This window comes from Mastigoproctus giganteus, chromosome 14 (genome assembly GCF_048544385.1).
Source record: "Mastigoproctus giganteus isolate SK-2022 chromosome 14, ASM4854438v1, whole genome shotgun sequence".
NCBI lineage: Eukaryota > Metazoa > Arthropoda > Arachnida > Uropygi > Thelyphonidae > Mastigoproctus > Mastigoproctus giganteus.
The window spans coordinates 70,472,491-70,485,336 of NC_143588.1; the positions used below are offsets into that span (position 1 = coordinate 70,472,491).

The 12,846-nt window shown below is 34.6% G+C and overlaps 1 protein-coding gene across 1 annotated transcript; it reads left to right on the forward strand.

Annotated features, from left to right (window-relative positions):
* The first annotated feature begins 318 nt into the window (after positions 1–318).
* LOC150075218 (heme transporter hrg-1-like) lies at positions 319–12,045 on the forward strand. Its single transcript, XM_090388402.1, has 3 exons — positions 319–460; positions 7,759–7,932; positions 11,626–12,045. The coding sequence occupies exons 1-3, from the start codon at positions 319–321 to the stop codon at positions 11,799–11,801; spliced, it is 492 nt and encodes a 163-aa protein (XP_090244528.1). The 3' UTR covers positions 11,802–12,045.
* Positions 12,046–12,846: the final 801 nt, after the last annotated feature.

A 12,846-nucleotide genomic window follows, 5' to 3' on the forward strand; every position in this document is an offset into this window, starting at 1 on the left:
TAGTACTGTACTGGTAATTTCCATTGCACGTTTTCGAATTACTTTTCATCAGATTTGAAGGGATTTATTTGTTTTTATTTCATTGTAATAAATGTAGGGTGGCGCTACTAGCGAATTGACAAACATGTGATTTGATAACATTATCAACGTGTTTGGCGTGTTTTGTTTCGCTTACTTTGAACGTTTGTGTGTTATATTTTAATTTTTTTTGGTACTAAATAATGTGATTTTTTTTTTTTTTTTTTTTTTTTTTGCTGTTTCCCATCAAGTGTATATTTATTTTTCTTGGTATCATAAGATTTAAAAATAATAATAATAATGACATGCACACGATGGGCTTGTTGGATTTACTTTCACATAGTAGTTTCATCTTTAGGATTAGGAGCCGGTGTATTAATATTTTTTTTATTCTTCTTTAAATTTGAAAATATCAATGCAGCTGTATGGGCTCTGTTTTCTGGTAAGCTAGAGTTTCGTTTTGATTTCGTGTTGTACTTGCATTGCATTCGTGAACTAACGCATAACAAAGTTTCGTTCTTGTCTTGTGTGTGAAACGGTTCGAATTATATATGTTGATATAGTTACAATAAATAACTCGCGTATATATTTAATAATACTGACGTTATTTATTACTCTCAGGTTAGTTAAGTACAAATTTGCCAGTCTTATAGATTTTATAAAGTTTCGATTAAAGAAGCAAAACGGTCATGGTAAAGGATGGCCAATTGGTTTTCGGCTTTGTACGCTTACTATTGCTATGTTAACTGCTATATTGCTATTGCTATGTTAACCAGTTATTGCTACTATTTTATAAATTAAAAAAAATGCAATGTTCAAATCGCGACTGTGATTTTTATTATTGATTGAGCACAGACAGAATTTATATAATGGCCAGCCACATAACAGTGAAGTTTTTAAAACTTCTCCGGGAGTATTAATGAAAATTATGTAGTTTCACGTAGTACTGATTAACAGTGGAAAGCGCCTCAACGGCCTTCGAAAGTTTCCCAACATAGTCGAATAACAAAAAATATGTGAGATCCATTATATGTGCTCTTTATTAATATTTTCTAATGTTTTTATAGACCTTGTTTAAAGTTCCCTTTAATTTAGCTTCAGTTTTGCTACTAAAAATTCAATTAGTTCAACATAGCGAGCTTAAAAATAACATTTCTAAATCATTCACTAGCCATATAATTGTAAATATTTTTCCTGATTAGCATTAGTAGAGGCATATGATGCAAGAAAGCAAGCTTACACAGCATTAGAAACCCCCCCCCCCCCAAATCTTCCCATATCACCCAAAAGTTTATCCAGTTCTTCCTTGAATTTATTTAAGCAATCAACCATCCACTGGCTAAAGGTAAATTTCCACACATCTATTCTAACAACTGTCTTTCCTCAGTTTCAATTTATAACCCTTCAAATGCATAATCTGAGTAAGAGGATCATTCCATCAGCATTGAGCTTGCTCAAAACGTTCAGGGCCTTACACACCTCAATCAGATCACCTTACATGTGCCTAGTCTCGAGACACTGCACTTTGCAGAACTTGAGCCCTTTTTGGTAAGAGCAACCCTTTGTTCCCCTTACCAATCTTGTTGCCCTTTTTTGTACTCATTCCAGCAACTCTACATCCTAAAATGAAGCGGCAAGACCTGTATGCATTACTCAAGGTGTGGCCTATTCATTGCCTTCTACAAAGGGATAATCACCTTATCCTTGCTAGCAAAATTCCTGTATATCTTTGACAAAACTCCATGAGCTGCTTTGGCAGCCTGTCTGCACTGATCAGAAAACTTCATATCTGATTACACAATTTCCTCCAGATCTCTTTCATTCTTCACTACCCTGAGTGTAATACTGCACAGTTGGTACATTACTCTGGGGTTACTGCTACCCATACGCAGTATTTTGCATTTATCAATGTTAAATTTCAGTTGCCACCTCTCAACCTATCTGCCGAACTTTCCTAGATCCAGTTGCAGTACTGTACTGTCATTAACAACTCTGCCAACCTTCGTATCATCTACAAACTTGACATTAGGCCTGATATACCTTCATTAATATCATTGATAAATATACAAAACAACAATGGGCCCAATACCAAACCCTGGGGAACTTCACTAATAATATTTGTCCACAAAGAGCAGTGTCCATTGATTACCACTCTGTCGTCTCCCACTCAACCATCCCTTCATCCATTGTAGCAACTTACCCTTAATGCCATACCTCTCCAATTTGTACAGCAGACTTCCATGTGCAAGAGTATCAAAAGCTTTCCTGAAATCAAAGTATATGATATCAAAATTATTTTTTTGCATCCAGTTCCCTTGTGAGCACATAGTATCCAATCAAATTGGTGCGAAAAGACTTCCCGTTAACAAACCCATGCTGTGTCTGAATTATTACTGCAGTCTTGTCTTGATGATCATGCAATGCTTCTTTAACCAGTGGCTCCATTATTTCCCCCAGAATAGAAGTTAAACTAATTATTTGCGATTATAAATCAAACACAAATAAACTAATTATTTGTATCACCCTTTGATCCCTCTTTGTGAATTGAGGATACATTGCACATCTCCAATCCATAAGGATTTCCCCTGAGAATGCTCTCATAATTATGCCTAAGGGCTTGCTTCCTTTGATATAACTGGATAGATCCCATCCACCCGAGATGCATTTCTTATGTTTAACTTCAACAATTTTCCTTCCACTCTGCTCTCAGTTATTACAAAATCATTTAGTTCTGTATTAGAGTTTAATAAGCTTCTGTTCTCCACTTCCCTATATTATTCCTCGTCTGTTATTGTAGATGTAAAATACTCATTCAGTTTGTCAGCAACCTCCTGAGCAGAATCATTAACAGTCAAACCATTGATATTGAGTGGACTAATCTGATTCATCCCCTGCCTTCTAGAGTTAACATAAGTAAAGAAGTCTTTGCTGTTTTTCTTTGCATCCTTTTGCAAAGATTTCTTGTAATCTGTCTTCATACAAATCATGTTTAGTCTCCGAAGCCAAGTTCCGGTCAAACCTTGCTCATCTCTTCCATTATGCAGTATGACGTGTTTTGAGGTTATGATGGACATTATGGTGAGATACAAGCTTCATTACATTTTGTGGGCAGGTATAGCTCTAAAATGGTGTTCGCAGGCCGGCCACTAGTTAGCACACCGAACCTATCGGTAACTCTCTAGGAGGCTTCCGGATCAGCTAATGTATAATCTTGCTACCTCTATTCTGCCAGATAGTGACTGGACGGAGTCTGAGTAGTGTGTATGTGGGGGCATTGTCGAGGCCACGTTATGTTAAGGATCTGGGTATATTTTTACCATGTGTATGCCATATCCAAAAATTTCATTACTTCATACAGCACTCACTTTTCTTACTATTGAATATAACGTGAAAATTGTCAAACTAATAGAGTAAGCTTATCTGCAAAAAGATCTAAACCTCCCAAACACTTCCTAGTTTGGTCTCAGTTCTAATCTCAACGATGTCCATTTCCACTTGCAGTCTGCCAAACACCATGTACTTTTTCTGACAGAATCTCAGTTATCGGTTGGTTCAACCACTGCTCAGTTGCCCAAATTATTCACTGTATTATTCCTTTAGTCTCAAAAGTGGTACTTGTGCATATGTCCATTCCGATATTCCCTGTCAGAGACTTGGTAATTTGGAATCTCTTCTTTTCAACCTTCTCTGGCTTAAAATCTCTCTACCTCATTCTGTCAAATTCATCTATTGTCTCTACCGTTCTCCCAATTCCACTAATCACTTGGAGCTCTTTCACTTCTTCTTTGCAACTTCACTTTCTCCAGTCCAATTTTCCTTGGTGATTTTAATGTTCACAATTCCAGCTGGCTTCCAATTTCTAGTCACACAGATCCAGCTGGTCGATATGCTGAGGCTTTGGTAATTACTAATGACCTCGCACAGAAATTGTCATTTATCTACCAGAATACCGGACAATCCTAACCATACAGCCAACACGCTTGATCTTTTTTTCACAAACAACCCTTCTAAGTATATGATCGAAGCGAGTGGTCCTTTAGGCACCTCAGATCGCAACTTGGTGATTGTCTCTTCTCCAATGGAGCCTTATCTCATGGCTATTCCCAAACTCGTGTTGTTTGGCATTACAAGAATGCAAAATGGGATGACCTGCAAGATTTCTTCTCCGTGGTCGGATTACTGTTTTAATACTTCTGATGTCAGCATTTGCTCAGATCATGTCAGTGAAATTATTCTTGTAGAAATGGAATCCTTTATTCCACACTGCACTTTAAAATCTCATCCTTTATCTAAACCTTGGTTTTCCAATTATGTGCTAAGGTTGTTTTCATGGAATTTTACGTAACTTGGGAATGACTAATAACATATTGCTACTATATTATTATTGACAAATCTGAATTCCGCGTGATACTTGTTAATGTTTTGTCATTTTGATACATCCTTATTATAATGATTCCTTAGAGATTTAACAGATGTACCGTTTTCAAACTTTTGAATAATTTCAAGTTTTTGTTTAACTGAAAACACAACTCTTTTGTGTTTGCCCATCATTTTTGCGATTTCTAAACGGGGGAAAAAAAAAAAAAAAAATACTATAAAAAAATTACGACATCCCTGACATAAATAACGAAACAAAATTTGTCCTTTTGCGCTGCAATGGAACACAACAATTGACGCGACGCACTAAAACAAACTAAACATTTGGTCTTTTTTTTTGAGTGGCAGGTGTGAAGACAGCAGGGATTGCAAGATAATAGGTACACTAATCTCCCAATGACAACTTATAATGTGGCTTATTTACGACTTGCGAAATATTTGTTTATACCTATTCTAGTTATTACTTGAATTTTATTTTGGTTGATTTTTTTTTTTTTAAATTTGGAGTCTTGAAGTGTCCCGGTTAATCGAGTCTGCTGTATTAGCATCCAACTAAATATAAGGATATATTTAGTTTGATGCTAAATTGCTGCCAATTATATTCACAGATGGTTCACACTAAATTGCCTATGCAATCACTCTGAACCATTCAGCTTTAACAAGTATTCCAAACAGAATGCTGAATTTTCAGATGGGTTAACTGAGATGTCTAGGAACTCCCAACAAGGCTCAGAGAGCCTGGATGGTTGTCAGAGAGCACAGGGGCATTCATGAATCTCATGGGAAGGGGGCCTAGAGTTGGTAGTTTTGCCACCGGTATCTTTTCTTGTGGGAAAACAGTTTTTACAATCCAAGCTCAGTATTGATAAGTCTCTTCATGTAGTGCACTTTGAATCATCAGCTGTTTCAGTGTGATCAATTCTAGATCAGACATGCAAATGATATCCTGCTGATTTCATGCCACCGTATGGAAGACATTCATCTTTTCATCCATACTGCAATGATTTTCCCATATAAAATTTAATCTGGAGTTAAAGTAGAAAAACTTATTTTTCTGGATATGATTCTTGATAGATTTCCAGACTTGATCAATTTATCCCAAACTGATTGACTTTGGTTGTATCCTTTGCTGCTGCTCTTATTATCTTCACAGAGTAAAGGTGGACATCATTAGGTCTTGTAACCTTGAGAGCCATTAGGGTTTGTGAAGTTTTGCTCTTTAAGAATTACAAAACCTTATGTTTTACCATTCATGTTTGTTTTATATAGTTCATTAAATGTTTTATTTTATATTTTTATTAATTAGTCAATGAAAGAATATTTTTTTATCAGCTACTGTGATGTTGACGCTTCTATGAATTGGGGTATTATGACATTAAGGGCAACTTATTACTATAGATGAAGGGTTGGTTTAATGGTAGGAGAATGGCCATTGCTCTTCATTTACTAATATTATGAGTGGAGTCTTGCAGGGTGTTGGACCCTTTTTACTATCTTAATTCTGAGTTTATTAATGATATTGATGTAGGTATTTCAAGTTTAATGTCTAAGTTTACTGATAATACAAAGTTAGCCAGGGTTGTTAATGATATCAATCAGGTTGTCACTGCAATAAGATCCAGATAGTCTATCTGGGCAGACTGAAAAATAGCAATTGGAGTATTAACATTGATTAATGCTTGGTACTGCATTTAGGTAGTGCCCAGCTGGAGTTAGCTTATAATGGAAAATATGGCAGGTAATAGTCTAACATGAAGTTCTCTGGGCAGTGCAGCTGGGACAGCTCATGGAGGTTCTCTCAATGATATACAGGAAGTTTGTCAGTAGGGACAAAAAAGTGATTATCCCTTTGTATAAAATAATGGTAGGCATATAATGAATACTGCAATACATGTTTGGAAAAGCCTTATTTTAGGAAAGAGAGCAGCAATATTGGTTGGAGATGCAAACAGATAGTCCTGCCAAGAAAGACTCATTTTGTTAATAGCAACATGTGGAAACTAGGCATTTGTGTAGAGACCTAATTAAAATTAGGTCTTTATTAATTAGGTCTCTTTAAACCCTTAAGGCTTTAAAAGGGTTGAGAAAACTAAATGCTGAGTCCATCTTTACTCTTTCTCAGGTGAAATACATGCACACAGACATAATTTGAAAATGGCTGGTTGCAGAATTGATGCATGGAAATTTTCTTTCGGCCAAAGAGTAACTAAATGTTTGACCTCCACCTAGTGTTCTGGTGGTAGCATGGGCAGAAATGAACAAAATATACCTTATGATTTCTTTAGCATAATCTTGCTGTACAATGTAATTGCATGTCGGTGATTACAATTCAATATTTTTATTGTGTAGTACCACATGTCATTTCATTAGGTGTATTACCATTTTCAGTGTTGTCAATTTTAAAAAACATATTTAACCTGGCATTTATAACAAAAATAGTGGCAGGACCTGACAGGTGCTCATTTTCTTTGTAATTTTTGGAAATTTTTAAAACATTGTGTTTTATACCTTTTTTATCCTCAGAAAAACAAAAAAAATATTAATTTTTTTGCTAAAATTAGCGAAAACACATATTAGACATAAAATAGAAGCATATGTCTGCTTATTATGTATATAAATATTACTAATAAATTTAAATTTGACACTAGTCTTTATACTATGAAAACAATAATCAATTTTTCAAATACAATTAGGGTAAGACAGTAGATGTTTTACACACACACACATCATTGCTTGTCCAGTACCATGTCATTCTTTAAGCAAAATCAAAATAGTTGCAAAAATGATGGAATGCCTGACAGGTTCTTACAGCCAATTTTTGTGAAAACCACGAGAAAATCACTTCGTAAACTGTTGCAGTAAAAGTTTGACTACATTTAGGAAGGTAGAAAAACTTTCAGATTTTTAATCATTGGTTTATTTAACAGTTAAAAGTAGGAACATTATATTCTAGAACCTCTGAGGGGCTCCATCACTACTGCCCAGTTGATCTTTTGTGGGGTAAACATAGACCTAATTGTCCAGCATCACATATATGTAAGAAGCAACCTGATTATCCTGCTTCATTGCCTTTCTTGGGATAAATATCTTGTTTGTTGGCAAATTTCAGCAGGCTGATCCCTAGGAATTACAGTAGCATGTATCTCTTTTCATGTCTACACTGTTGTGTTATATTTTCAAATAACTGCCAAGAGCTTAATTAGTGCATGCTACCACCTAATCCAGAAATAGCCATTTGGTTAATTTCTTTTCTTTTATAAGAAACAAAACTGTGGTTATTGATCTCTCTCTCATCATTCAGTGTTCACTTTTTCTTTGCTTAATGAGATGTTCACTTGTGTAAGACTTGCATTTTTTTTATAGGTATATTTTCTGCATCTCTGCTACATCTCCATTTGTTATTTAAAAGAAAAAAACTGACTGATTGGTATACTGCAGGACAGGTAGAAAGCATCAAGTTCGTTGGATTAATTATATCTTTAGCATCAGTAGTTGCTATTGGAGTTTATATAGCTCTTGCTGTAATGGGTAAACAAAGTGAGTGTTTGTATATATATATATATATATATATATAACTATATTTGATATAATTGTTAAAAAAGAGTTGTCTTTTTAAAGTAACTTGGGTCTTGCACATCTGCTGCAAACATTATATCAAAAACTTTATTTCTTTTATATATTTTAGTAGGAAGCTCAACATGCTAAGCAGGTAAGTGAACCATGGACAGTCATATGCATAGTCCTGAATAGCTGTGTGTGTAAGGTGGTTGAGGGGGGGGGGGGGTATGGAAGAATTCACAACACAAAATTATAACTTAAGAAATTGCACATCAAAATGGTTAATTGAGTATCAGAAAAGATGACTTCGCTGAGCAGGTATTGAAAACTGAGCAGCTCAGTGAAAACCCTAAACCTGCTACCTACCAAACAAGTTCAGTTTCCTAATAATAATAAAAAGATCTGTTTCAAGTAAGCAAGCAAGCTAAGAGAATTTATTCATGTAACTTGCAAATTTTGAATAAATTCTGTTACCCTAGTTGAACAAATTTTCCTTTATCCTATGCCGAAACTGAAAAACATAACTGGACATGGAGGGAGGTCATCTTTCACCAGTGAATAAAATTTGTTCAAACATTGCACTGGTTTTCTATCTTATGCTTGGCATAGATTTTTTTTAAAAAATTTCAAATATAGCTTGACATAGACTAAATAATATCCACACTGAGGCACTCACTCTCATTGGAGTGACTCAATTTCAATGCAATCACAAGGGAAGATCCTGTCTTTTAAAATTTGGAGAAATCCAAAAGTGCTTGTGGGTTGGGTAGGTTGATGGGCTGTAACTCCTGCTGCAAGTTTGTTAGTGAAAAGTAAACAATTGAATATTTTAGTATACTGTATTTATAAATAAAACTTATAAGAAATTAATGAAACAAAGTGTAGTATGAAATAAAATCTTTTCTTTGAAATATTTATCATATTTGTTTCGATGTTCTTTACTCTTATTTACATAGAGTACTGTGGGATAGGCTATGTTCTGGGTACATGAAGTTCAATATGCCTGTGGATAGTGTCATTTTCTCCAAGTTGGACTAGTGTGGACTCTGTAAAAAATAATGGGGAAGACTAAAGTGACTCTTTGGAGACTGCCTATTTATCCACACAAACTGTCCACACTGAACTGTAACAATACGAGGTGCAGGAATTTTATAGTTGGAGACAATAGAACCTAATAAATAGAGCAACACTGGGACTTAACTCTTACTGAATTTTTGAAACTAATATTGTATAGAGCAGTTAGTAGTAAAATGCAGGGATCATCAAACTACTGTAGAAAGATGATGCAGTATTCTGACAGAATAGCAATTTAATATACAAGGTGCGGAAATAAAGTTTCTGGACTGGTGCAATAAAAAGAACGCAAAGTGAAGGAGCTCAAAAATGTTTCATTTTTATTCAAAGTAATCATCACCTGATTGAATATACTAATTATATCTTTCTAAAAGTTTCTGAAGAGTCAGCAAAGGTGTCCAAAGAGATGTTCAGTTTGCTGGTTTTCTTTATTTCCTCAACATCCTGCAATCTCTCTCCTTTAAGGGCAGCTTTCACCCCTAGAAAGAGTAAGTCCACTGGTGCTAGATCGGGAAAATTGATTGAATGATTGCCATGTTAAATGTCTTCACAAGTGTGGAAACATTCTTGTGCTACAAGAACCAGCTGCCTTTCTCTTGAAATTACTGCTTCACCTGGGAAATGTGCTTCAATTCAAGCAGCAGTGTCTCTCTCTCTCTCTCAGGTACAAATTCCTTGTGATGAATCATACTCTGTCAAAAGCAGGATCGGCATTATATTGTTCCTGAATTTCTGTAAATTAAACTTTTTGGGCCTTAGTGGTGATTCATGTTGACTCCATGCTCTGATGCTTCATCTGTAGGTCATACTGAAACACCCAGTACTCATCTCCAGTGACAATACAGTCAAGGAAATAGGATTATCTTGACAAGTCTGGATGAAGTCTTCGCAAACAAATTTTGAAGACTTTCCTTAATCTGCATGCAGATTTGATGATTTGTCTCCTTATTCATATCCAACTTATCATCCATTGTTCTGAGAGTCAAATGATCTCTTGCCAGTTTCTCAAACTTTTTCAATTCTGTCCTCATTTTGAGAGGTCGACAGATGCCTATTCCTTGGGTCATTGTAAATATCCTAGCATCTATCGAACTGTTTATATCATTTCAAACACACTGCTGTGACTTAATGTTTCATTTTCATAAAGTTTTTAACATTTAATTATTTCTGTTGCAGATTTTCCAGTTTAAAGCAAAATTTGATATTCATTTGTTGCTCCATTGCAAAATCATGACACAGCACTACTGAATAAACTGGTTGTTACTTGAAACACATTGCATACCTAAATCTTGTGTCAAAATTGATTGAAATGTCCCATAAGAAATACTAATTTCACTAGCAGCTTTGCAGATAGTGAAACATCTCCTGATTAGACCACAAACAGGAGCAGTTGAATCATTTGCTGGTAGTGTAATGGTATGGGGAGTATACTTGTGGTGCACAGTGGGCCTCTTCACACCAGTGGAGCAACATTTGGATGCCATGGTTTATCTGGAAATGGCTTCCAACCAGGTGTATTCCTTCATAGCTGCAGTGTGAGAATATGTTGTTCTGATTGTTCAGAAGTAGTTCGAGGAATATGAGTAATTTCATCCTACTGCAGTGGTTTCCGCAGTCATCAGATCTCAATCCAATTGAGCACTTGTGGGATGGGATGGCCCACTCTCTCTTGGGAATAGATTCCTAAGAGGAACCCAACAATGCTAATTAAAATCTTTTTTCCAAACGATTTCATGTATCTCCAGAAAAAAAAGTTGTATTGCTTTTTGAAATTTCTTCATGAAATTTCTTTGCATCCCAAAATTACCATTGACCAAACGAAAGATGTTATTGAATTGTCATCTGACGAAGCATTACATGCTCGTTTCAAGACTACTTGTGAAAACTTTTGGCTTTCTCTTCAAGATGAGTATCCAGAATTATCGAAAATGGTGATACAAAGGTAGCTAACTACCTTTCGTATTTATATATTTACGTGAGGTTTGTTTCTCAAAATAAAAAAAAAAAAAACGTTCCAGAAGATGACATGAGATTAGCAATTTCAAATATTGCATTTAAATAAGGACCAAATATTATCGGTTATCCAGGCTCATCCTTCTCATTAATTGTTTTGTAATTTTTCATTTTTTATTGTTTTTTAATCTTAATTGAAGAATAAGAAGTTGATTGTTTTTGCTGTATTCAATAAAAATATTAAACAATTATTTTGTGTAAATTAAAAAGGAACTTTTTTTTATTCATTTCTCAGCACTCAATTTTCTGCCACATAATTTATAAAATGTCATTTTTTCTTCTCTAAAAATCTTGTCATCCTCCTTTGAGTTTACATTGAGGGGTCGCGTCAATTTTATATTTAATAAAGGGGGTTGTGGCGAAATAAGTTTACACACCTAGTGCTATTCTGAAGGCTTAAGGAGTGACATTATCACAATGTATACATATCATATATTTCAATGCATTGTCTATATAAATATAAATTACATATATGTAAATATTCTTAACATTTCTGCAGTTTCTCTGCATTTATAGATATTTATGTGGTATTGAAGTTTTTATTTTGTGTCAGAGTGTATATGTTTTATTTATTTTGTTTTCCAGCTTTCACAATTGAAAGGCATAGCTACTATATATGTGCATTATTTGCTTATCTGACCTGGATGTTCAGTTTCACTCTTTTCTTCAGTGCCCATCGTTATAAGAGAATTATAGTTGCACGTAATCCAGCACTTTTAAGTGGAGTAACAGTTCATCCGGACTCTGATCCAGAAAGATGATTTTTCCCCCCTCCTGCCATTACCATGTGTTTTTGTAGGTACAAATGGAAGTGAATTGATTAAGCTTCACTGTAATTTGGTAATATGCTATGAATTATCTTCATCACATCTACCCCTTTTGGGAGTTTGACATTCCTTACCATCATTTTTGCAGGGCACCCATGCTCCTGCCAATCTACATTCCTGAAAATTAAGTTTGGTTTTAGAAAAACAAAAATGAATAGTTGATGAATTGTTTTATGCCGTTCATATAGAAGCAGTCCCTTTGTTGGACAGTATTTATCAAGATGAATTCCTTATTTTAGGGACCATTAATCCTCTGAGTTTGAGGTGCAGTGCTCCTGTGTGCTAAATTTTTATTAGACATCCTGGAGAAATTTAACCCTCTACTGGGCATGATAAAAATATAACATTAGCAAGCACGTTGGTGGACTTTTTACACCATTATTAAGTTTGCAATAAAGGTACGAAATAATTCTGAATTCTTCACTTTTTGATGATGCTGGCATTATTTTCTGAACACAACTGTGAAAAATACATTTATATATATATTGAAAATGTAGATTTTAAATTTAAAAAAAAAAAAAAAAACTCTGATGCACTTTACACATGTTTTGATAACTTGTTTATTAAAGCCTGCATGTGAGCATTATCTTTGTTTTTGGTGAGAAAAACATGAAATAAGTAAGAATCAAAAAACCCACATGCTTCAGTGTTGGATAATGGCAAAAATGTAAACATCTGATGCAAAGCATCAGCATTGTTTTTCAGTGCTTACACTTTGCTTGCATCAAATGTTATGATCAAACATGGAGCCAGTGCACTCAGTGACTGGACAAAAAAAAATGCTGATAATCTTAATTTGTTTTATAGTTCTTGATAATTATATGCAAGAGGCTTAATAAAGCCTAAAATATTATTTATTTATTTATTCTTTTTTGGCTGAACTTCAATAACAAAACAATTAATGATACAGATCAAAAGTCAAACCAGTAATGAAGAAATATTAACATAATTAAAATTAACAAAAGTTAACATTTTTATT

Excerpts from the sequence above, each read along its gene's own strand:
- LOC150075218 (XM_090388402.1), top strand. The coding sequence starts at position 319 with ATGACATGCACACGATGGGCTTGTTGGATTTACTTTCACATAGTAGTT. Across the intron at positions 461-7,758 it reads TGTATGGGCTCTGTTTTCTG|GTATATTTTCTGCATCTCTG; the intron begins GTAAGCTAGAGT and ends TTTTTTTTATAG. Across the intron at positions 7,933-11,625 it reads TGCTGTAATGGGTAAACAAA|CTTTCACAATTGAAAGGCAT; the intron begins GTGAGTGTTTGT and ends TTTGTTTTCCAG.